General features: G+C 43.8%; 2 protein-coding genes across 3 annotated transcripts in view; one reads left to right on the top strand and one right to left on the bottom strand.

Moving 5' to 3' along the window:
• The window catches only part of JAM3 (junctional adhesion molecule 3), a 47755-nt gene extending 42628 nt beyond the window's left edge, over positions 1-5127 (top strand). Inside the window, exons 6-9 of the mRNA XM_045295449.1 lie at positions 124-223; positions 1906-2035; positions 2129-2183; positions 2529-5127. Of these exons, the coding sequence (XP_045151384.1) occupies positions 124-223; positions 1906-2035; positions 2129-2183; positions 2529-2564 (321 nt within the window). The 3' untranslated portion in view covers positions 2565-5127. The remainder of the gene's footprint in view (positions 1-123; positions 224-1905; positions 2036-2128; positions 2184-2528) is intronic.
• Positions 5128-6186: 1059 nt separating this feature from the next.
• NCAPD3 (non-SMC condensin II complex subunit D3) overlaps positions 6187-25442 on the bottom strand; it is a 76484-nt gene continuing 57228 nt past the window's right edge. The window contains exons 22-32 of one of the 2 annotated variants that reach the window (XM_045295362.1): positions 19515-19652; positions 18597-18730; positions 18129-18328; positions 16046-16156; positions 15344-15526; positions 14526-14692; positions 14175-14341; positions 13205-13282; positions 6885-6959; positions 6730-6790; positions 6187-6622 (exon numbers count right to left, since the gene is read on the bottom strand). In XM_045295362.1, the coding sequence (XP_045151297.1) occupies positions 6514-6622; positions 6730-6790; positions 6885-6959; positions 13205-13282; positions 14175-14341; positions 14526-14692; positions 15344-15526; positions 16046-16156; positions 18129-18328; positions 18597-18730; positions 19515-19652 (1423 nt within the window). In that variant the 3' untranslated portion in view covers positions 6187-6513. The remainder of the gene's footprint in view (positions 6623-6729; positions 6791-6884; positions 6960-13204; positions 13283-14174; positions 14342-14525; positions 14693-15343; positions 15527-16045; positions 16157-18128; positions 18329-18596; positions 18731-19514; positions 19653-25442) is intronic. The other variant, XM_045295363.1, reaches the window with a different exon arrangement.

The raw sequence follows: 25442 nt of genomic DNA, 5'->3' as shown, positions 1-25442 counted from the left end.
AGACATTATTTACCAAGTTCTGGACTTAGTAGGTTCAGGTTGAATGTCAGCCTCTCCTGCCTGATTCTCAGTGTTCTGCCTGGCTGACTGGCCTAATGATGTACTGGTTATTTTCTGAAACAGGTTTTCCATGCTGTTCACAAAGAAGATTCTGGGCAGTATTACTGCATTGCTTCCAATGATGCAGGCTCAGCCAGGTGTGAGGAACAGGAGATGGAAGTCTGTGAGTTATTTTATTTTTTAAATTTATTCCCAAGAACTTTTAAAATTAATTTTTGCAAAAATATACACAGCAAAACCCATGATGTGATTGGTTATACGAGTTACATCGTTCACACAGTATCAATATTCTCAGTATTTCTATTTTAGTTTATTACTTTCCATTTACTTAAACTCCCAGCCCTGCCAGCCTTCTCTGCTGTGCTTTAAAATAGCTCTTGGCTTTTTTTTTTTTTTTGCTAAAAGGAAAAAGGTTTGCACAACAACGGAAACCAAAAGCATTCTTGACTTTTTTTAACACAATACTCAGTGATGCCCTTTGGGCTAAACTGTTCCTTTAACAGTGATTTCAGGAGATAGTTTGAATTCAAGAGTTAAAGACTCACTCAGGGTTATAGTCTTGAACACTTCTTCAGGTTCAAGGTATCTAATAAGTGTAGACTCTAAGAATTTGAAACTTTCCCTTCCCTTTTATCAGGATTCATTTCTTGTGCCCTTGGTCAGAAAGCTCAGTAGTGGGGGGTGGGCACCATCTAGATCTTGTCTGTAGCAGGAAGAAGCAGTGGCTGATCGCCATCATTAGTGCTGAGTCATTGCTCTTTCTTCTCCTTTGTTCCTTTGAATAAATACCGAGAGTTGTATCTTAGGGGACTGTACCCCAACACTAGTCTCCATACTGGGAAGTAGAACATAAACTTTAAGAACTATATTGTGTGCATTGGCTAGATTATCCTCTGAGCTCAGAGCTTTAAGCCCCAGCCCAGAGAACGGATCCCATGAGGTGACTGTTTATATCCCTCACCGTTTTCTCAGTTATTTTCATTGTTACGTTTGCTCATCCATCCCTTTTCCTTCACCTCAACGGCCCCCAGCAAGTCGATTCTGACTCATGGGTTCCTTCACTTACGTTGTGCAAACGTTACCCATATCTTGGCGCCACTTTTCCCATTACTATCAACAAAACGTCACTACTCCCTAGGGAGTATTCCTGCAGTTTCCCTTTCACCCCCACCTCTGGTAACTAGTAGTGAACATTCCTTTTTATGTATCGACCTGTTCATGACGATTCATAAAAGTGAGTACAGTAATTCCCTCTGTAATAGACTTATTTAGCTCCGCTGAATGTGTTCCAGGTTCATTCACGTTGCTCCGTTTGGTCATCAAGTACGAGTCCTTTGTATGTGTTTCCCACATGGTGTTCACCCATTCGTCCATGGACGAGCATTTAGGGTCTTTCCTGAGAGTTACTTTTTGAAAAGATGTCATCCCAAGAGTGGGAAGGGAATAGTGAGAGACCATCCATGTAGATAGCTGCCTGCCATGGCCTGCGTCTTCTGGAGTGGACTGGCTTCACCCAAATCCTCTTGTGTACATTGGCAGGCATGATGAGAAAGTTTCAAAAACACCCAACAGCCTCGATAAATGAATTATTGGTGTGTTTATCTCCTCAAAATCGACTTTCTAAAGTGTCCTGGTGTTGGAAACACGGCTAATCATCCGACTTTTAACAGTGAGTGTTAATGGACGCTTCTTTCTGCGGTGGCAGGATTATTGAAACATAAGGTATCCCAAAATCGAGCCAATTATAATCACTTTGCAGAAAACTGCAACACAGTTTCGCCCCACTATGAGGAAGTGTTCCACTGCTCTTCTAACGCAGACACATCCCACTCTCCTTTTCATCAGATGACCTGAACATTGGTGGAATTATTGGAGGGGTCCTGGTTGTCCTTGCAGTACTGGCCCTGATAACAGTGGGGATCTGCTGTGCATACAGACGCGGTTACTTCATCAACAACAAACAGGATGGAGAAAGGTAGCCGACCTGATAAGGCAAGATCAAGAGTTCAAGTTGACATGAATGTGACAACCAGTAGTCATTGACCTTTCCTTTTCTTGTCTTCCACAGCTCTAAGAGCCCAGGGAAGCCTGATGGTGTTAACTGCATCAGGACCAACGATGAGGTAAGCAGCCAGGGGCATGCATGAAGACAGGCTTGAAAAGCTCTAGCAATGTCGGTGTACCTGTCATTTCTCCTGGGAAACCAAGCTGAATCCCTAGGAAGATTTCCTAATTAATATTGCAGACTCTGCGGGGCTAGCACTTCAGTGATCGATGTCCACTGTAAACGATGCTTCTAGTTTGTAAGCGCTGGGTGCTAGTCCTGAAGGATGATGGTTTCGCTTGATTCCAGTTTTGTTCTAGGTCTGTCTCCACAGGGAAATGGGAAAGCCACTGTCAAGAATTGATCCCTGTGGCCCCTCAGTTGGCAGAGGGTGGCCTCATTGTAACTTTGTGTTGTTTTGCAGGGTGATTTCCGACACAAGTCATCATTTGTGATCTAAAATCTGCCTTTACGGCGAAGAGAGCACCTGCAAATACCTCTCCATAGAAACTCCGATGAAGAGCAACCTGTGAGCAAAGTGCACTTGCAAAGAGCTAGACACTCGGGCACAAGCTTCTTCTTTCTTGGCCAAAGTTGACCGCTTCTCTCTTTTTTTTAAAAAAAGCCACGCGAATAAAAGGGTTTTCCTCAAGATGGGCTTAATAATCACAAGGAAAAGAGCCAAATTCGTTCACCGAGTTTGATTCCCAGTCTGCTTCTGGTCTGATGCCCACGTTTCAGGGTGACTTGAACTTGACGTGCTCACATACATGCATTTCCGGTTAGGGGCGCTGAGGATGTGAGGCCTGTTTGCCACGCGTTGTTCAGCACCTAGTATGAGAACCGCATGGGGGCACGGCACCAGCAGCGGGAACCGGAGGGCCAGCAGGAAACACAACCCAGACGCTTATGTAGCTGACTGGTTTTAGACCACCGCACGATTTGTTAAAACATGTTGTCATCAGTGTGTTGTGTCTATCTTGGAGAATCTTTTTTGGACCAGCATTTTGTAAAAACGACCAATCAAAAGGTAGCTTGCTTGCTGGAAAGGGGTCTTCTTACCCATGACGGGTTTCAATATAAGGAAAGCCTTCACCTTAAGCTAAATCTGGAATGGTACCGAAATTATGTTTTGCTTTTTTATGCGTCTTGTTTTATAAAATTTTACATTCTAAATTTTTGCTAAAGATGTATTTTGATTACTGAAAAGAAAATTTCTATTTAAACTGTAAATATGTTGTCATGCAATGTTAAATAACCTATTTTTTTACCAAAAAAATGTTTAACTGGGCAGGAGTTCCAAGCTACTAGTTATATTGGAAAATATCTCAGAATTAGAATATTTACCGAAGCAAGCCTCTAGAGGAGGCTTACTGGGACATTCCTTTTCCCACCTAAGTTTTAGCATTTTTCACAAGAGGACTTGGGACATGTATGTATCAGACCATTGCTGCTCAGGAAACCTTAAGTTCCAGTGGAGCAATGGTGAAATCTGTCCATCTCTTCAAATGAAAGAGCTCTCAGGTTAGCTTTGAACTGCCTCTTCTTTGGATTACTAAAATTACCTTTGCCCAAAGACCACCCAGCAGCTCTTAGACATGTGTCCAAACCACTTTAGGCAACTCCTGAAATTGAGCCACACACCACTCCTCTGTAGGGGCGATGGCTACTTACCTCCAAGTGTGTCCACTTCTCTCTTAAGAGCTGTGACTACGGCTCTGTCCCCTGGTCAGCTAATTCTCTGGTTTCCTGTAGCATGTGCCACTTCGTTCCTTCCAGGACAGTTCTAAGGTGGGTACCTGGGGAGAGCTGGGTCGTTTCCTGGTGGGCAGCCCAGCCTTTGGGTTCCCAGATGCCAACCTTTGGGTTGTGAATGGCTCACAAAACAAAGCAACTACTGTTCTGTTTTTCAAATTCACCTTAGTGTGTGAGTGTTGTTAAGACTGAACAGGCCACAGGTAGTTTTGAATTCGAATCTGTCAACTGCGATGCTGTTGTTTTGTTTTGTTTTTAATTTTAAAAGGATATGAATTTCCCGGTTTTTCTCTGCCTTGAAGAAAAGCACTCCGACACCCCGTGCTCTCCTTACAGTAAACTGTTAGGTGGTGACAGCCAGTCTAGCTTTGTGAAGATGATCGTGCGGCCCAGGGTACAAAAAGCCTGATGGTGAAATAAGTAAAATGCCCGAATCAAAAGCAGTTTTTAAATGATTTAATTTTTTTTACCTGCCTCAGACACTGCTCACTTTGTGGTGGAGAGTAGAAACATCATTCAGAGTTCTTTAAGAGTGGATGTTCTGAGAGTCAAACACATTGCCCTGTTAGGCTGATGATGCGGTAAGGTTTGGAGCAAGGAGCTTCTCAGAGGGGGCACCCCATTCCGTTGTGTACTTAAAGGGTGGTTTTTATGTATAAGTACATACTCATCTTGTGATTAAACTTTCTGTCTTGATTTGTAATGCTTTGACAGTTTTTAAAAATTGAATACTTAAGGCTCACGTTAGCTTTTCTAAGTTACCTGAAATGTGTGGCCAGGGGATGTCTGGCAGAAGCAGGGGCAGCTCTTTAGTGACTGCTTTAATGGTACCTACCTTTTGCATTTGAATGCAGTGTTGACTGTCCTTTCACCCTGACTTCCTCTTGGTAGAAAGGGATGCACCCCCTTTTCTTTGGTGGGGAATCTTACTCTTGGTTGTCATGGTGACAGGGTCACCTTATTGCCTCCCTTCTAATGCCCTAAAGCCTTGTCTACCCTCGTGCCACGTGTGGCTGGGTCTGAAAAAGCAGACAGACGGAAAGGATGGAGTCTTAGAAATAGTTGCCTATTACTGTAAAAGTGTAGACAGAAAAGGTAACCTGTATTTTGAAGAATGTGACTAATGATTCAGAGGCCTGTACAAGGCTATTTATTCTGGCCTTTGGTATGGCTGTTGCTGTACATAGATGTTACAAACATGTAGTAACATAACACACGTATAACTTGGTTTTTGTTAAACCCATTTATAAAAGCTTAAAAAAAATCAACTTAGCCTCATTCTTTCTTTTTCATGTGTTCTTAATGTTGGGTTTACCCCTTCTTAGAATTTGGGTAGGCAAATACCTTTACCATGTTCTAGTCCTAGGTTTAGAGACCAGTGATAGAGCTTTGTGGCAGCTTTGTCACTTGCTCTCAGTAATAAGCCCAGGGCGTGGGACAGTACATGCAGCTGAGAGCGGAGGTAGAACACACTGACATTCCATACCTCAAATGCAATCATCAGTGTATATTTAAGCATATGCTTTTAACAATAACAATTTACTTCTGTGATGCTGGTATTAAGGGAACAATTTCTGGTTGTTCTTTAACAGAACATAAATATATTTTGTGTGTTTGGTTGGCTTGACTACAGAAACAAATCCAGTGATACTCATGTATATATATATATATAAGAGCTGTATATCAAGAAATAATTATATATCGAGAAAACATCCCAGCCCGGTCCCAACTCAAGTCCTTAAGTCTAGAGCTAGTCCATAAGGCCCACCTAAGACTCACGAAGCCACACGCATTGACACCGGAATGTCACAGGCCAGTGGGTGCAGTTATGTGGATCCATCCCATAGCAGTTGGGCACATCTCCAGGGTCTCCAAGCGAGAAAGTGAAGGGGAGATTCCTAGGACCCTCCTTATGAGAAGGCCACGCCCACAAGGAGTCACCTGATTGCCAGTCTAAACTCTACTCCTATATTTTTATATATCTTCGAGTTGACATGAAACTATAACACAAAGTGTTTTAAGTTTACGTAATGGGGCTAACAGATGAAAAGTATCCCATCATTGTGTCAGCAGTCCACGGGCAGACTGCTACACACAGCAGTAGTGCAGACAACTGTGGATAAGAGACATAACGCTGTTTTTTCATAAGTAAGAGTTGTATTTATGTCCACTGTTGGGAGAAAAATAGCCTTTTTTGTGGGAACAAAGGCAAGAAGTGGCCTGATGAACCAAACCTTAAAGACAAGCTGAATCACTCTTTTCTTCTCAAACACTTTATGTGAAATTAAAATGACTAAAAACAGAAAAATCCTACTGAGTCCGGGAAGGCTGTTTTTATTGCTTGATCTTTATTAATGGGATATAGCTTATCAGAATTCACATGACACTTTCAAATGGAATAAAGTTATAATATTAAATAGCTAAAGGTTAGCCATAAGGAAGTCTTAAGTCTGACACTTACATTATTCTACAATCTTTTAACCACGTTTCAGAACAAGAAATAAGAAAGATTAAAACTGTGTGGTACGTCGCAGGGCTGGAATCCGAAAGAAGGGCTTTGGCATTCCGAGATGGAAAGCACCACTGGGATGGATTCAAGGGGAGAGAGGCAGTGCCTTCCACACGCATCCAGCAAGTCCTTCCTGCCACACCCTTCAGTTGGCTGTTTTCAGGGGGGTCATTCGGAGGGATCTCCTACTGGGGGCTGGATTGTCTTTATTTCTGGCCGGAGACTTCACGTTCCATGGCTGAGGCTGGGGAGGCCTGGGTTAGGGGGTTGGGGGAAGGGAAGGAGAAGAAATCATTATTTTGAAACTACAAGAAAAATCACGACAAACCATCCACCTTAAAAGAACTCTTGGAAAACTTACGGCTTATCAGGCAAAGATAAACACAGTATGTCGGTCCCTTGACTCTGGGCTTCATTTTTCTCTGAAAGGGAGGAAAATACAGGTTCATCCCCTGATCCACCCAGCACTCCCAATGTGGCCAATGTCCGACATGAAGGGCACCCCCAGTAACTTGCCTTTGTGTGCAAAAGGAGTCCTGGGTATGCTGATGTAACTGACCCCTGCTCCAAAGGAGATCTCACTGATGGTCCCTGGGTAAAAGGGAAACGCCACCATTGTAAAAACTGGGTTAGAAAGAACATCCCAAAGAGCAGCATGAGCCAGGTCAGGCCAGCTTTTCCGCTCGTTTCTATTCAGCCTCTCTCTCCACCATCCATCTACGGAGCCCTGGATTTGAACAGGGCAGGCCTCCGGAGTCGCCCTTCCCGGTATCCGTCTCTCTAGAGTTTCCCGTTTCATTGGCCATTCCCCTTTGCTGGCCTTAAGTATTCTGCTAGTTACAGACTTTGGCTTTTTCTCTTCTATCCCCATATCAATTACTGCCTCATGAATGACCCTCTGCTCTAACTCTGATTGGTCCTCGGTTCTAAGTTTATATTTCCCATTGTACCCCACCTGGACTCCCTGGACACCCTTCGTGACCACCACTCCTCAACTGTTGTTCTTTAAGCTACGACAGCACTCAATGAACGGTCAATCCTAGTCTCCACATCGAAGCACGTTGTGTCTGCCACTTTCTTTACCCCCTCTGTCTGCTGCCTCCTGCCTCACGTCCACGTCTCCGTTCACCTCACCCTCGAGGCAGTGGTGGGTTTCCCACTGAGAATTTCCCCCTTTGGAGGCAGGAGAGGCCCATGCTCTGAAACAGACTCTTCAGTTTGAATTCTGGCTCTACCTCGTCCTGGGTTAATGAACCACTTTAAAATTAAGAAAGCTCGTTTCTTCATCTGTAAATTAGGCATAAAAATGTACCTCCTTCACAGGGTACTTGTTAGGATTAAATGAGATTATTCATGTAACAGCGTACCCCATAACCTCTCACTGCCCTCAAGTCAATGCTGGCTCATAGCAAGCTCCCGTGGGTTTGAGACTAACTGTTCATGGGATTTTCTCCTACAGAGATGCTGGTGGGTTCAAACTGCTGACCATGGGCATTACAGCCCAACTTCTAGCCACTACACCACCAGGGCTCTCCCATCACATTACCTCGTACAAGCGAAATGCTGAAGAAATGTTGGCAACTACTATACTTAAATAGCTATTGTCCCTTAAAAATGAGGATGCTCCTTAGACATGGTGATGGCGAGACGTTGTCTCAGCTACTTTAGAAATATTATCGGGAGGACCAGCCCCTGGAAGAGGGCATCGTTTTTGGTAAATAGAAGATCATCAAGAAGACTCGGCTGTGAGATGGATCTACACCAAGTGTGAGGATGGTGCAGGCCCAGGCCATGTTTCATGATGTTGTAAACAGGGATGTGATGAGCTAGAACTAACTTTATGGACCTTACCATGATCCCCGGTGTGACCAGCGGTGCTTAGGTAAACATCGGATTAGGTTATAGCCCTACTTGAGCACCCACCTGAGTGTGTAGAGGTGGGCCTGAAATCCACCTTTAGTCTGATGCAAGCTGGGCCAGAGCTGCTTTTACAGCCTCCATGGGGCATACAGATGGTCTAGCCACACTCAACATGTCCTGAGCTGCAACATCTGGGTCAAGCCAAGTTCTTTCTGCCCAGAATTCCCACCCCCATCTCCAGACCTGACAACACAGTATTTGAGAAGCAAATGCAAAACAAAGGCTTCCTTAGTGGGTTAGTGGTTGGTCACTCCCGGGCCTATGCCATTTTGTATATGCCTCCATCATGGAATTAATATTAAGTTATAGTCTAATTATAATTTTTATTTCTTCAATAAAATCATTTTTCAGATGAAAAATCATATCGTGAATGAGGGGAGTGTGTGATGGGGACCCAGTGCCCATCTGTAGACAACTGGACATCCTTTGCAGAAGGGTAGTGGGGAGGAGATGAGTCACTCAGGGTTCAGTGTAGCAATAATGAAACTCACAACGTTCCTCTAGTTCTTAAAACGCTTCCTCCCCTCCACTATCATGATCCCAATTCTACCTTGCAAACATGCACAGCAGTGCAGATGGGAACTGGAAATCCAGGACAGATGAACCCCTCAGGACCAGCGGTGAGAGTAGCGATACCGCGAAGGAAGGGGGGGTAGAAAGGGGGAACCAATCACAAGGATCTACATATAACTTCCTCCCTGCCGGATGGGCAACAGAAAAGTGGGTGAAGGGAGACATCGGACAGTGTAAGATAAGATAAAATTATAAATTATCAAGGGTTCATTAGGGAGGGGGAAGCGGGGAGGAAGGGAGGGGAAAGGAAAATGAGCTGATTCCACGAGCCCAAGCGGAAAGCGAGTTTTGAGAATGATGAGGACAACGAATGTATAAGTGTGCTTTACACAATTGATGTATGTGCGGATTGTGATAAGAGTTGTACGAGCCTCGATAAAATGATTTAAAAAAGAAATCATTTTTCTTACTTAACTGCAAACACCCTGTCCCCATGGCTCTGTTGCAGCCTGAAGCAGTGAAAGCCCATCATACTTTTTGTAAGACCTTTTATGAAATAAACTTTATCACTGCTACATCCATGTTTATTTTATTTTCAAGTAAATCATTTTATCGGGGGCTCTCACAGCTCTTATAACAATCCATACATCAACTGTATCAAGCACATTTGTACATATACTGTCATCATTTTCAAAACATTTTCTTTCTACTGGAGCCCTATCAGCTCCTCTTTTTGCCCCTCCCTCCTCCACCCTCCCACCCTCGATAATTTATAAATTATTTTTATTTTCACATTTTATACCATCTGCTATCTCCCTTCCCCCACATTTCTGTTGTTCGTCACCTGGGGTGGGGGATTGTTCAATGATCATTGCAGTCGGTTCCCCCCTTCTCCCCCTATCTTCATGGTATCACTACTCCCTGGAGTGATTATTGTTCCTGAGGGGATTGTCTGTCCTGGATTCCGTGTGTCGAGAGCTCTTATCTGTACCAGTGTACATGCTCTGGTCTAGCCGGATTTGTGAGGTAGAACTGGGGTGGTGATGGGGCGAGGATTAAGGAACTAGAGGAATGTTGCGGTGTTTCACAGGTGCTGCAATGCATGCTGGCTGGCTCGTCCCTTGCTTGTGACCCTTCTGTGAGGGGATGTCCAATTTGTCTACGGATAGGCTTTGGGTCTCCACTTTAATCCCCTCGTTCGTATCAAATTGGTTGTTTTGGGTCTTCTGATGCCGGATACCGGATCCTGTTGACACCTTGTGATCAAACGAGTTGGTGTGCTTCTTCCATGTGGGCTTTGTTACTTCCCTGCTAGATGGCCATTTGTTTATCTTCAAGCCTTTAAGACCACAGATGCTATATCTTTTGATAGTCAGGTGCCATCAGCTTTCTTCACCACATTTGCTTATGCACCCACTTTGTCTTCAGTGAGCATCACAGAATGGCACATTCTTAGAACAAAGTGTTCTTGCGTTGAGGGAGGGCTTGAGTAGAGGTCCAACGTCTGTCTGCTACCTTAATACTTAACCTAGAAATATATGTACATAGACCTAGATCCGTATCATTATATGTTAATATATTAATATATTTACATATGTACCTGCCTATGTTTACACCTCCATAAATGTCTTTTGCCTCCTAGTTCTTTCTTCTATTTCCTTTTACTTTCCTCCGCTACATCCATATTTAAAACCCATCGGTGTACTGCAATGCTATGCACCAATAGCCACTCAAATTGTACTGATAGGCTGTGGCAGTTTCATGAAGGAGCTTAAAAATGAGTGAAAAAATGGAATTAACGAATAAGGAATTTTCCCCCTGAAACACTGTGAAACTCCCTTGCATCTTCAACATTGCTATTAACAGGCCTCGTTTTGTGACCGTATCTGTGAGGTCTATTCTTGTGCTGCCAGCCGAATTCCCCCTCCGTTAGCCCCACTGCTGTTGGGTCTGTTCCAATGCATAGCAACCCTACGGGGCAGAGCGGAAACCTACTCCATCGGGTTTCCAAGGCTGTCATTTTTATCCAGGGAGTGCTGGTGGTGCCATTAGATTAAGCATGTGGCTGCGAACTAAGTGCAAGGCAGGTGGTTCAAACCCACTGACCACTCTGGCTGAAAGAAAGACTGTCTGCTCTCAGACAGACGTACAGTTTCAGAAGCACTGAAGAGCGCTGACTGGATGGCAGTGGAAATCATCAACCTTTCTTCCAGGTGCCTACCCCTTGCTTCAGAGTCCCTCACTGTTGAATTATGAAGATAAGAGGCACACACTAATTCCCCTCCCACCAGACTGCCAGACAAAATCCTAGCTCTGAAAAGTATTGCCATTTAGCAAAACCACCATGTTAATGCAGAGCAGCAAAGGTGCATAGAATAGCTGAGTGAGTCTTGTAGAGCAGAGACCTCTTCCTGACAGGCATCCATCCACACGTGAACTTACAGAGTTGTCAAAAGCACCAGTATTTATAAACCAGAGAAGGTAGAATTGGGTTCTTCTGAGTTATTCCAAAGGAATTCTCCAAAGAAAGAACATTAATGGGAGAGCCTAAAGGAACACCGTCCACATCTGCACCGGCAGGAAGTTTACATTCAGGAGACATGAGATGCAACAAGTGCTCCACTGTTGTGGTGGCCGTGAGCCTGCTCTTAGTGTCAGGAGGCTCCACTCGTGCAAATTGAAGCAGCATCGATGCCAAGTGTATCTGCAAGAGTGCACGCGGCCACGAAACTTGCAGCCAGGGGCAACAGAGGAGCAGAGTCACTAGTGGGATACACCTTTCTTGCTCCTGTGGCCGGTGATACCCAACCGCCAGGACAGCAGCTCTTGGTGCCAAGCCAAAAGCACAGAACAGATAAAAAAGACCTGCATACCTAATGCCACACTGGCTCACGCGACATGAACCCCAAATTACCCACTGCCCTTAATGATAACAATTATGATTTGGTTGTCATCTGCGGAGACATGGGGGTGGGAATTCAGTTCATCCATTGATGTTCCTTAACATGGCAATTTCAAGGACAATAACCTATTATCTGTTAAATATTCTAAGAGATCACAGCACCACCGGGTAAACAGCCAACAGCCAAGTGTCCGGAACACAAGAGGCACGTTCTACATGCATACCGACCACACGAGGGGACGGCTCGATGCTGGTGCTACACTGCCACAAAGAAGAACATCGGCACACTCTTCTCTCGCTGGAGACTGGGGAGAGAGACCCGAGAAGCCCACACACCACATCAGAAAACCTCAGTTTAAGCCCAGCTCTGCCATCACTTAGGACCTAATCTGCTTTACACCCACCCTGTTCTGGGCACTCTGCGGACAGAGAAGAGTAATATGGCAAGGCTCTGTGCTCAGCGGTAAGTACAGCTGAGAATTTCAGATGCCATGGGAGGATCCCTGACCCAGTCTGCAGCTCAGAAAGACTTCTGAAGGATGAACAGGAGTGAGGGGATGTTCTAGGATGACACGGTGACATGTGGATGACCTGAAGCCGGCAGCACATGGCTCAGTGCACACACACAGAAAGTCGCCACACGGTGGGAGAGAGCACGGGAGTGAGGGACGCACAAAGGAGACACAGGCCGGGCACTATACACCACACCATTTTGAACAGTGAGGTCTCTGTACTCAGTTTTCTGAAAATAATGGCTTTGGGGGGTTTTGAAACAAGTCATAAAAACATAATGGGGAAAAAATATTCTACACTTTTAACTACTTACCTCCAGCTTGAAATGACAGACTAAGGTATTAGGAAACACCCAACAGTGAGCGACAAGACAGATTTGACAATACCAGCAGTGCCATGCCATCCTCAAGAGCCACGGACTTTCAGGCTCGTCTCCTGGGAGCTGAAGGAATATGCCAACAGGGTGCATTCCAGTGCTAATACCAGATCACCCCAGGAAGTAAACAGACCAAGCACAGGGGCCCCGCCCCCACGGAGAAGCAGCAGGCATGGGGAAAAGGGCCGGCTCTATGCTTTCCTTGCCACAGGAAGCCACCTAAAATGTGCCTGGGACTCAGTGGCAACGTCGGTAACATCAAGACACCACTAGTACTTACCTCATGGGGAGGCTGAAGTTCAGATGAGTTACTACACGTGAAAGCACTGGCAGGTGCTTAACATTCAGTAAGTGCTCCATTAAATGAATCAATATGATGATAAAATACTCAATCGAACATGACGGGGATTCAAAAAGTTTGCGGGAAAATCCCGTTATCTTTTAATTCCATTTTTCAATTATCTTTCTGAAGCCCCACTGAATATGCAAGTTGTTGAGTACCTGAAGTTTTCATTTCATTGATGTATCTTGCAACAGAAAAATTTAACTGCAACTCCAGAAAAGACATAAAGAACTTTGGCTGGGACGAGCCAATTCAACTTAGTTACTCACGGTCTGGGGTGCTGATTGCTCGTTTGTTCACATGGTCAATAGAGCCACGAGTCTCTTGGTTCAGGCTGTATGTGGAGTCTAGGATGAAATGGAAACGTTTTCATCTGTCCAAATATGCCAAAGCAGGCTCAAAAAGCAGAGCAACCAGATGAGAAAGCATTTGCAAAGATACACACTAAATACCCGTGTAAGGAGGCAATAAAGGAAAATGGCAATACAGGACAAACAGGAGAAAACTGTCCGTCCTCACCAGGATTCCAATAAATGGAAAGTAAAACAATAGCACTTTTGGTCTCTAAAACGCAAAAAAAAATTGTGGAATTAGAAAATCGGGGTTCCCAAGGAGGTGCAGGGCTGGGCACGGACTGTGTCTTGGAAGAGCTTTTCAAGTGTTTATGGCCGCAGATTTCTGGGAATTAGTAAGGGCGACTTATATGACTGGCTGTTTGCACATGAATGACTTGTCACATTTATATAGAGTAATATACATGATAAAAATTTTAAAATAACAAAAAATCTGAAAACACCTACATTTCAAGAATAATGTGGTGAATGAATTGTAGCACTTTCACAAGACAAACTGCTAAAAAGGCACTAGAAATACAGTTGTGCAAGTCTCACTATGTATGACTATCAGTGTGTTGGGAAGCAGGCTAAAAACCAATTCACACTATGATTGCAATTTTATAAATAACACAAAACACCCATGAGTGTGGGAAGCAACACAGGAAGAATGAACATTCAGCGGTATGTATGAGTTTTACCTTTCAATCAAGCTATTTTCTAAATCTTTTATTTTAAATATGCATGGTGGTATGACCTAGAACTCAATATCCAACGCCTGCTATGTTATTTATGTGTTGCAATAATTAGGAGGTTGAAGCCATTTGAAACGGAATGCGGCCCGCGCGGTCTGTGTGCATCCGTATGCTTTCACGTTCTGAGACTGAACAACAAAGAGCTCTATTACCCTTCTGGCGCCAACCCACAGGCATACCCTGCTCGTTGTTCTTTTCCGAACTTCTGGAATTCAAAGTAAAAGGTACCACTCCTAAGCTCTGGCTCTTGTGCCGGTTATTCGACTCCACAGCTTTCTTGACCGAGTTCAGGATTGCGATAGTGCTCAGGGACATGGGTCTGTGGAGGAGAGACATGTCACAGCATGGGTTCCTAACTGTAGATCCAGCACAAGCACAGGGACACAGAAAGAACAAGAATGAACCAGTCTTCCAGTGGATCACTCAAACCTCACGGGGAGCACTCACACGAAGCAGGCCTACTGCAACTACAGCTGGGCCTCTGAGGTTCGCAGTCACCATACCTGGCTTTGGATAGTAACATCTTAAACGGTGGAGGGTCAGGTGAAGAAGGCAAAGTAGGTGCTCTGCCAGTGCTTAATCTGGGGGCTGCAGGAAGGCTTCCATCAGGGGCCACAGCTTCATTTTCTAGGGTAGCAGGAGCTGGCAGTAAGTCTAAACTTGGAGCAACCTGTTAAAAGATAAAGAATATTTACCTTCTAGCACTTGTTTTCTACAGAATCTTCAAATACTGTGAGAAAGGCTTCTAGTAATCTATTTTTAAAACATGTCAGACCCGGACAAGTAGAGCTTTCTCTGTATAAACAGTAGTTGTGGCAGAGTGCCAGAAGTAGCTGTTTCGATTTTAATGAAGAGACAAAGGCATGAGGTCATCTTCATCATTCTTACAGCGGACCTTTCTGGATTCCATGGGGCAGTAGGCTAAGGTGAGCAACAAAGAACTATTAAAAACAGCCCAAGTGACACGGTGTTCCAGAGAGGAAGGCATGCTGGGAGAAAGACTGCAAACACATGAAACACCCAGGGAGAGAGAATGATCTAGAATCCCTATCATCAAATAACCTCACTGCCTGCTCACTTTCTGAGCACTTACACCATTCCCTCAACTGTTACTGTAACAGTACTGCAGACAAATTCACATGGCATGGCCTTATAGTTGCCTGTCTGTCTCACTAGGAAGTGAACAGGATGGTGGTCAAGAAAAAAGGCACTACAAAGATTTAAGCCAGCCTGATCTCGGATTATCTCTGGATTTGTCAGGATGCTCGAACAACTAATTGGAGAAAGCAGGACCTCAAGCTCAGGCTGGTTCTCGTCCTACCTGCCCTGCTGGTACTACGCTGGTCCCTTCTGCGGTCCTGGTCACATCTGGCTGCACTGCCAGCTCCTGCTCCTGGGCTAGCTGCTCGCTGTACTTTTTCATGTCATACTCCAGCTCTGATGCCAGCTGCTTGTCAACTGCAAAGAAGTCCTTGATCTCATCCCGATAGTCCTGCATCACCTCCTGCAAGAGACCCGGAAGCATCCTTTGATGTCTTCTTGAATCAAAGACAAGCTTGGACACAAAATGAAGTAATTATGTTCATGAGATTTAAATAAAAGTTTATTTTGCTGACAGCAACCGATTTGTCACATTAACAAGTAGGTTAATTAGCATAATGATAGAATCCTAAGAATATCAACCAAACTTGCATCAACCACATTCCTGACACTTTGCCAGTTAATAGGCATTTCCCAAGGTTCCTGCTAGGATAAACGACGTAGGATCATGCAGGTGTAGCCTAAGTAGAGAACTTAATAAAAGGGTGCAGGACTGCCACCAATCGCTACTCCCTTTCCCTTCTCAAGGCTGGGATGGTGATCGTAATGCATCCAGGTGGCCCAGCTTGGCCATCACAAGAAGCAGTGTGACCTAACAGCTGCTCAGCTCAATCGCTCTCTGGCTGCTGTAAGCGTGCTGACTCTCAGAAGGTGCGGAGTTATGGAGAACCATCTCCGCACAAGGACCCTGGTCAGCACTTACCCGGAGATAAGCCATGAGTTCCTTCAACGCTGGGATCTTACTTTTCTCCAGCAGAGTCTTAAGGGAGATGATGACTGGAATAATATTCTCTATAAAATTCCTCTTCTGAACCTATAGAAACAAAAGCCAAAAGTAGAAGCTTTAGATAAATAAACTTCTGAACTGTTTTTGACTTTTCTTGGCCGAATTCTTTCAGAATAGCTGATCTGGCATTTGGAGCACTAAGGTGTACTTAGCCTAAGCGATGGTACAAGGGGCTTCAAAAAACTTTTGGAAAAGTGGAATAAGAAAAAAAGAATGCTCTCAAAACCTTTTTTGAAGCTCCCTTCTATTTTCAATAGCCTCATATGCATAAGAAAGCTGGATAATGAATGCGAAAGATCAAAGAATGGATGCAATTGAGTTATAGCATTTGGAAAAAAATCATCTGCCAGAGGAATGAACGTACCTGTCTTGGAAAGCACAGTCAGAATGTTCTTTATCAACAACAATGGGAAGACTTGAAGCCGCGTATTTTGGTCATGTTATCTGAAGGGTTACCATGTTTGGTAGAGCCGAGTCCAGGAAAAAGAGGAAGGTGCTCAATGAGTGTAGCCACTCATGGCTACAACAATGTACTCAAGCAGCACTGCCAGGATGGTCCAGGCCCAGGTAACATTTTGTTCTATTAGCCATAAAGTTACTATGAATCTGAACCAACTCAATCGCAGCTAACAATAAAAAGAGCATTCATACTCATTCCTTCTTTGACTGTGGGTTCTGACAGTGTCGCGTGAGGACCCACTGCTTTTGGAGGCTTCAGCAGCACTCTCTCGGCCCTGTGAAAAAGCTGCCATCAAGTATGTAGAGGATGCATACTACTCTGGGGCCGTGGCGGTTATGCACCGGCTGCTAATTTGCAAGATTAGCCGTTTGAAACCACCAGCAGCTCCTAGGGAGAAAGATGGGACTTTCTACCCCTGTAAAGAGTTACAGTCTCAGAAACTCACAGGGCACCTCCACCCTGTCGTATAGGGTTGCTACGGGTAGGCACTGACTCAATGGCACTGAGAGTTTACAAATGAGGAAAATGAATCAAAATGCTGAAAGACCTTGATAAAAGCTCCAACCCCCATAAACCTACTGCAAAATCTTGACTCTTCGCTCCAGAGTCAATCCATCCAATCAACATTTTTCCCTCTCGGAATTAAAACTAGCTCAATTCTAGCTATTCAACAGGAGATTCTGTGTCCTTACTGGTAACTGAAAATGGTCTTTGCATTTAATCTGCCTGCAACTTACTTTAAGCAGGAGAATAAAATGATCAAATTTGTATTTAAGCAAGATTGTACCGACTTTCGTGTGATGGATGGCTTGGGACCGAGACTAGGGACAAAAGGCTGCTAGGGAAATGGCAGGACATGGCACAGGCGGCAAGTAAGTTATTTCAGGAGCAGAGGACATGCATGGATGGATCTGAGAGCGAAAACGGACAAGATCTGGAGGCAAAGTAGATGTAAAAAAAAAAAAAAAGTCTGTCTTTGGAGTTAAAATCATTCAGTGGTCAAGTGAGAAATACAAAGAATTGTCCAGACAAGAAACAGAAACAGGGACCGGGTGAAGATAATGACAAAGCTATTTACCTGAACCAAGCAGGTTTAACTGTCTACACCCACCAGCCAAATAAATCTACACCTGACACAACAAAGTGTGGTCTGGTGAGCACTGGGTTTCTCTTCTGGACAACGCTGTGGACAATGGTGCGTCCTCCAATAGAGAATATAGGAGAAGGAACAGTAAGTTATGTGTTTTGTTTATTTTTTCCACCTTGGGATGTGGACAGTGGTGGGAAGAAGAATGAGAGATAGAGATGATTACTTTGACTTTGACCCAGTAAGTTGGAGATGCCTGCAGAACATCCAGGCAGGACCAGGGTTCAGGCTTACAGAGAAGTTGTTGTCGGGAACATGGGCTGAGAATCATCATCAACTAGGAGAGGTTTAAGGCCACACCTAAGAAGAAGTCAGGGCCGTAGGTATGCTTGAGTGGCAAACAGGGAAAGCAGTGAGCCTAGGCACACTCTTAGGAAAGACCCCACACTCACTTGTGAGATGAGCTTTTTCTGTGCTTCCTGCATAACTACATTGGCCAAAGCCATGTCGTCTTCTTCTGTCAGGACGTCTTTGTCTGGCTTTGACCTCATTGCCAAAAGCTTGATCTCCTTTGAGCTGAGGACTTCAAAGGTATCTGAGAGTAGCTCGTTGGCTTCCATATCCAAGGGAAGGACGCCATCCACAAAGGACGCTGAGAGAAAGCATAATGAGAAGCATCAAAGACCAGCCTCCAGGAAAACCCAACCACTGCCTGGGAAGTGGGATACAACCATGCAAAAGTGGGCTTAAATGGAGGCAGTCGATGGCGAGGGAGAACAAAGACAAGGGTCTTCCTCATGGGGAAGTTCACATTGGCTGCAAACTGGCTGGGTCCATCACCAGCACAGTTTGACTTTTAAATACACATTATATCACACACACACACACACACACACACACACACACACACACACGCCTACCCAAAATATTAAGGCAGATTTTAGACGTGATATTGAATCTCTGTTCATCTGTGAAGTGCTCTAGAAGAAACTTGTAGATTTTCATTCGTTTCTCTTTGTTTGTCTTTCCCTTCAGTGAAAAAAGCCGCTTCTCTCTGTGGCAAAACAGGACAATTTTACTGCATCATGTGGGCACGGCTAAAAAGAACCGCCATTCAGCATTACTGAAGTACCCTAAAGCTACATGCTAAGGGCTGAAGCACCCTGATGAGGCTAAATGTTTGTTTTTTAAAAATCATTTTATTAGGGGCTCATACAACTCTTATCACAATCCATACATACATCAATTGTGTAAAGCGCTTTTGTACATTCATTGCCCTCATCATTCTCAAAATATTTCCTCTCCACGTAAGACCCTGGCATTAGGTCCTCATTTTCCCCCTCCCTCCCCGCTCCCCCCTCCCTCATGAGCCCTTGATAATTTATAAATTGTTATTTTGTCATATCTTGCCCTGTCCGACGTCTCCCTTCACCCACTTTTCTGTGTCCGTCCCCCAGGGAGGAGGTCACATATAGTTCCTTGTAATCGGTTCCCTCTTTCCAACCCACCCTCCCTCTACCCTCCTTGTTTCGCCACTCACACCACTGGTCCTGCAGGGCTCATCTGCCCTGGTTTCCCTGTGTTTCCAGTTCCTATCTGGACCAGTGTACATCCTCTGGTCTAGAGGCTAAATGTTCACCCTAGGTACCTCCCTTAGGAATTTATGCTCACAAGTGAACTGTCTTATCATGCCCGGCCACGGAAAGCAAGGAGTGCCCCAAACAAATATTTAGGTTAGGGTCGGTATCTAAACATTGTACACCAAGCAGCTGAACAATGCCCGAGGTTCACTCAAGTCTTACTGAGAGAAAGGGACTACTTTAATTGATTGCACTGACCTTTCTGACTGGGGGAATTTATTATACTTCTCATGATGTTCATAGTTATTGAAGTGGAAAATACACTCAATGAAGTGCTGGAAGAACATGACAGGATTCCTCTTCAGTAACAGGTGAACCAGGCAAAATTCCCCAAAACTGTGAAGAAAAAAATGAGACCACTTGCTACTTGCAGACAGCTTTTAAAAATACATCAAGGATACTGCAATTATACTGAGAATTATAAAGACTAAATCAATCTATCCCAATAAACAGCTATATTCAGAGCTTAAAGAAAGATATACATTTAGCTTATTTTGTCATCCTTAGTCAACAACCTGCTTTTTAACTTCAGGGTCAATCTAAAGTTCTCCTCTACCAGATTCCTAATAAAGTGTTATACTTAGTTATACTTCATATGGTCAAAAAAAACAGCCCATCAACCTACTCTAAACTGCTTCTGCTTCTTAAAGTAGAGGCCAATGATCCTTCAGGCTAGTGGACTACTAATGATCACCTGATAATGACCACTTGGCCTTCAAACCTCACCAATGTTGCCCACAACAGTGAACAAAAACCACTTTTGGTGGCTAGGACTTTTTCATGAATAAGGATTCATTACATGAGCTTCAGTCTGGGTTAGCAGAGCAAGTACCTTCTACAATGATTGACTTTCACTGGGTTTCCCCAGTGAAACGTTGGCTTTCTCCAAACATGTTTAAATAATCTTCCCTACATCGCTCTCCTGTACTTTCATAAGCAGGCCCTAAGACAGTCTCCTTTTAGCTGGTACCCCAAATCTGGAAGAGGCTTCCAACACCCATGCATTAGACGGCAAATTCTAGTGGCTTCCAAAACAAATGTGAATGGACAAAGGTCCAAAGTTGTTCAACTCTAGGGTGCATGACAGGTTGTTCTTACCACCATAGATGAGAAACTGCCAAAGCACTCGTTTTGCTTAGAGATCAGCCTAAGGTAGCACAGGGCTAGTGTGATGCACTCATACTGTTGAGATCAATGTTTCAAATTTATTACCAAGATCAAATGCAATTTCTAAGTCTAGGAGCACAAGTCAGCTCCCAACTGGAGAGGAGTAGTGACAAAGATAATGCCTTAAGAAATGTCCCATAAGACATTGCAGAAGATAAGCCACATGGACGCAACCAGACCTCAGAAGCCAGAGAAGCCACAGAGACCCCTGCCAGCACTGAGATGCTTACAACACCACTGGACTCAAAGACTTTCCATCCACTGGCCTGTGATCATCCTGCATTTGGCTTCATTGCATGTATTTCGTGAGTCTGAAGAGGACTTAATAGATTGGTATTGGACATATGGGCTAATATTGGACTTATGGACCTGGGCTGGGATGTTTTCTCAATGTTCAATTCCTCTTGTATATAAACCTTTCCCTTATATACAAAAAAAAAAAAAAAAGAAATGTCCCATAATTGGCTTTGGACTGCATTAGGGCTTTGTAGGAGATGTGCCTTCCCCAAATGTTTTCCTCAAGACGTCCTAGTAGTACAATGGTTGAACACTGAGGTCTTTGGGTTGAACCTACCAGAGGATCCTGGAGAAAGGGGCTGGAGATCAGTCTGGAAAACTATGGGGCAAACTCAGTGCTATAGCGTCTACAAGGTCGCTTAGAGTTATGTCAACTTGATGGCAGAAAGCAACCACATTCCCCCAAGGTTATTGAAATGAGTGTGAAATTGGGGCACATACATCAATTACATCAGGGAAGTAGTTCTGAAACGGTGATGAAAGTAAGCCTGGATAAAAATTCCGTTGCAGATATTCATATTATGAATTTTCACAAAAGAAACAGGAAGCAGTCTGCCTTATAAATATAAAAACAAAACTCTATTCCTGAGGAAAATTTTGTTAAAAGCCAGCTAGCTGCACCTGTGCGCTCCAAGAACATGCAATACACACTACATGAACTGTGTTGTTTAGAGACCCAGGACCGAAAGGCAAAGAAGGTCATAACATCCATCAGGTGAAGTTTTCTCCAAACAAGGGTAACTTTGGTGAACTATTTTTGACAAAAAGATGGAGAAAACTTTGGGTACCAACACTGAGCAAAAACGTCCTTAAATCAATGAAAATTTACTTACTGTGGTATTCTTCTATACTAGTTTACTCTAGCATGGCCCAGAGGTGTTCACAGCTACCTGCATATTTTCCTCAGATTTGAAGACATTTATACAGAAATATAAAATCAGATATTGCCCCGTAATTCTTGTGCAAGAGGCACTGCTTTGACCTGATAATGACATTGAATGATAATCTATTCAGATTCTAGGTCAAGAATGCAATAGGTAAAATAAAACACAGGGAAGCAATGAGTAAGATATTGGAGGCGGATCCAAGAGGGCAGACTAGGCAAGATATTTTACACCTAGACTCTCTACAACAATGATTTGAGAAACCAAGTGAAATAGCTTTGAATACAAATCCTGGATCCCAGAGCTTCAAAGGAAGAAGTGAATCAAATACCGATGAGAGGAGTAGTAAATTGATTTCGGTAGCACTCAGATTGAAACTTGACGAGGTCACTGGTCCTGCCTGCTGAGGAATGCCCCAGCATCCATGCCACAGTCAGCTGTCACACAACCTTGTCTTACACAACCTCCTGAGGAGTGCTGAGACCTGGCAGCTGAGACCCTCTCTCCACTGCCAGTGCTGTGTCACTTAAAAAAAAAAAATCTTAGCACTTCCCATTGACCTTCCCCCACTTTCTTTCTCCACACCTCTTCTTCATCACCCTTTTCTTGATCCTATGGGAGGGGATGCCATGCCCATGGCCACCTGCTTGGTTAGCAGTCTCCCAGGTGGCAATGTTTGCCTACTGATACTATATGCCTTCCTGACACGGCCATTTTAGTCACCAGCACTTTCATGGTTAATTGGGCTGCCCCATCCCCAACCCGTTCTTTTTTTCTTTCTTCCTCTTTCTCCCTCACTTATACTCCTTTAACCCAGCAGAGCAGAGGCCGACTCCTCCCTACCTGCCTCAGTGGGCAGCAGTGCCCACTGTCCTCCCTCTGGACAGCGGTGCACTGCATAGACGGAACTGTGTCTGGCACTTACGGTTTGCACTAGCATTGTGCTCCTCCGCAGCCACCTCCTTGCTTTTTCCCTTTCTTATTAGCCTCTCTTTTTCCTTCCTCCCCCCACTCCACTCTCTTTTATTTTGGATACTGTGCAACGGGTGCCCTGTCCCCTCACCGCTCTGGAGCCCACCTCAGGGTCAGCTGTGTATTCTCCTGTCACGTGAGCTTTCCTTCCCAACTGCCGCCAGGCCTCATGGCTAGTACACACGTAATACACTTTTGCATTTGTTTGTTCTGATTTTTAGTTTCCTCTCCCACTCTTTTAAAAATAATTTTTTCTTTTTAGGTCTTTAATTCCCACCCCGTGTTTTTCTTCTCTTCCTAAACCCCCTCCCCCCCGTCACCATTATTTACTCCCAGCAGTTAAAAGACTCTACCCAGTCATACCCGCCACACCTGTTCCAGCACCACTAGATCACTTCCAGACAACTGCCGATGCCCACCCAGCCTGCCCTCAGCTGCTCTGCATAGCAGACCCAGTCCCACCTGCGTCTACAAACACCCAGAAACAGCTGCTGAACAGCCCAGGGCTGCCCATCTAACAACAGAGTGGAACACCTGTCCCCATGGCTGGAGCTATTACAGCAAAACAAAATAAATAAACCGGGGGAAGCAAACCAACAGACCGCCCGTAAGCAAATCCATTAGTATCAGCACAGTGACTAGGGAACAGCAGATAACGTCAAACCACGCACACACACACACCCCCAAACACAATAGTTCAACCAAGTGACTAATACAAGAATGAAGAAGGTGCCCTAACACTAATTGTGGTCAGGATTGTACAATGTTTCTTGATGTGACTGAACCATTAACGTGTATAATATACAAATCATATGCCATTAAACCGTTGCAAAAAAAAAGTGACTAATATACAGGACCAGAAAATCTTCCAAAGGAAGAAATGTTATAGAAACCACCAAAAGAGATCATGGATATGATGGGGGGAAAGAAAAGAAAAACACCAACAAAATTCTGGAATAATTTGGAAAAATAACAATACAACAAATTTACAAAATGAATAGGAAATGAAAAACTATATAAAAACAGCGACTAGAAACCCAGATTAACACAAATATGTCACACAGAGATTACAAACTGGAAGGGCAAAGGAGTAATTTGAATCAATGGAAGTCAGAATTAGCAAAATTGAAGACAAATCTCAATCTTAACCTGTTAATAACAATAAAATAGAATGCCTAAGAATTATGTGGCTCCCTGGGGGACGGACAACAGAAAAGTGGGTGAAGGGAGACGCTGGACAGGGAAAGATATGACAAAATAATAATTTATAAATTATCAAGGGTTCATGAGGAAGAGGGGAGCGGGGAGGGAGGGGAAAAGTGAGGACCTAATGCCCCGGGCTTAAGTGGAGAGCAAATGTTTTGAGAATGATGAAGACAATGAATGTACAAATGTGCTTTACACAATTGGTGTATGTATGGATTGTGATAAGAGTTGTATGAGCCCCTAATAAAAGGATTAAAAAAAGCCCCCAATAAAATGATTAAGCAAACAAACAAAAAAAGAATTATGTGGGACACTATTACCAGCAAGGGACCACAAAAAAAAAAAGCACCATGAACACTGAAGCTCTATTGGCAGAGAGCTTCCTTAATGCTATGAACAATGAGAATATGATCACTCCGGAAGCTCAGTGAACCCTGTGTACAATAGAGCCAAAAAGAAAGTCACCAAGATACATCATCACATTTTCGAAAAACAAAGGCAAGGGTGCCTTAAGGAAGCTTAGGCAACATGGAAAGTAACCTATAAGAGAACCAATCCAATTAAGCTCTAGTTTCTTGGCAGGAGCCTGTAGGCAAAGGCAACAATTAGAATACATATAAAGTCCTGAAAGAGAGAAAACAGCAAACCAAAAATTACACAGTTAGCAAAACTGTTACTTAAGTACAACGGTGAAGTTAGAGTATTTCCCAATAATCAGAAATGAAAGGAACTGTAAAAACCAAATCACTTTCATGAAAAATGCTAGACTACTTCAGAAGGGGGCTCAACAAGAGCAGGAAACAGCTCGAGTGCACGGCACACGGCACAACCAGGCAGAGATAAACCCAGAGTTCGAAGTCTGTCTGTTTCAGAAACAGCTCCAAGACTAGAAATAGAAAAGCAGGCATGATAACTTATAAACAGTGATAACTATAAGGTAAAAAGAGAAAGTAAATTATGTAACAGCAGAACCTCCCTATGGAGGAAATCAAATGACATCATGAGAGAACAGACTTTTAAACATGAGATGATAATAAATTAAAGTAACTGCAAAGAAATTTTAAAAACCTCACCAAAAAAGCCCCCAAAGCCCAAAGTTTCAGTACATACTAACACAACATTAATGTGGGAAATGATTTTTTTTTAAATCTATACCAAAAGTATAGAAAAATGTATGGAATAGAGAAACCATCCGTACACCCATAAAAAAAAAAAAATCACTGTATACCGATTAAAAACAGTCCACAGTAAATAACTGATAATTTCATACCTATCTAGAACTATGAAGTGCCCTGGTGGCACGGTGGGTTAGGTGCCAGGCTGTGAGCCACGAAACAAGCCATCACACCTGGCAGCCCCTCCCCGAGAGGAAGGGGACATGGTCTGCTCTCGAACAGCCTCAGAAACCCGGTACAGCGTCACAATGAGCTGCAATCAACTTGATGGGGTGGGTATTGAAAATTACACTGAGGGTGTAAAGAGATGAAATGCACCAGCCTAGCGACAGAGTAGCAGAAATGATAAAAAACATAATTTAACGATGCTGTTCAAGACAGATACAACTTACACCCAAAGACAAAAATAAGCTAAAAATCAAAGG

This window comes from Echinops telfairi, unplaced genomic scaffold (assembly GCF_000313985.2).
Source record: "Echinops telfairi isolate 266 unplaced genomic scaffold, ASM31398v2 ScPeMD7_5592;HRSCAF=6446, whole genome shotgun sequence".
In the NCBI taxonomy this organism is placed as follows: domain Eukaryota; kingdom Metazoa; phylum Chordata; class Mammalia; order Afrosoricida; family Tenrecidae; genus Echinops; species Echinops telfairi.
Note: the sequence above shows the minus strand (reverse complement) of the source record. Positions and strands in the feature narration are given on the sequence as shown.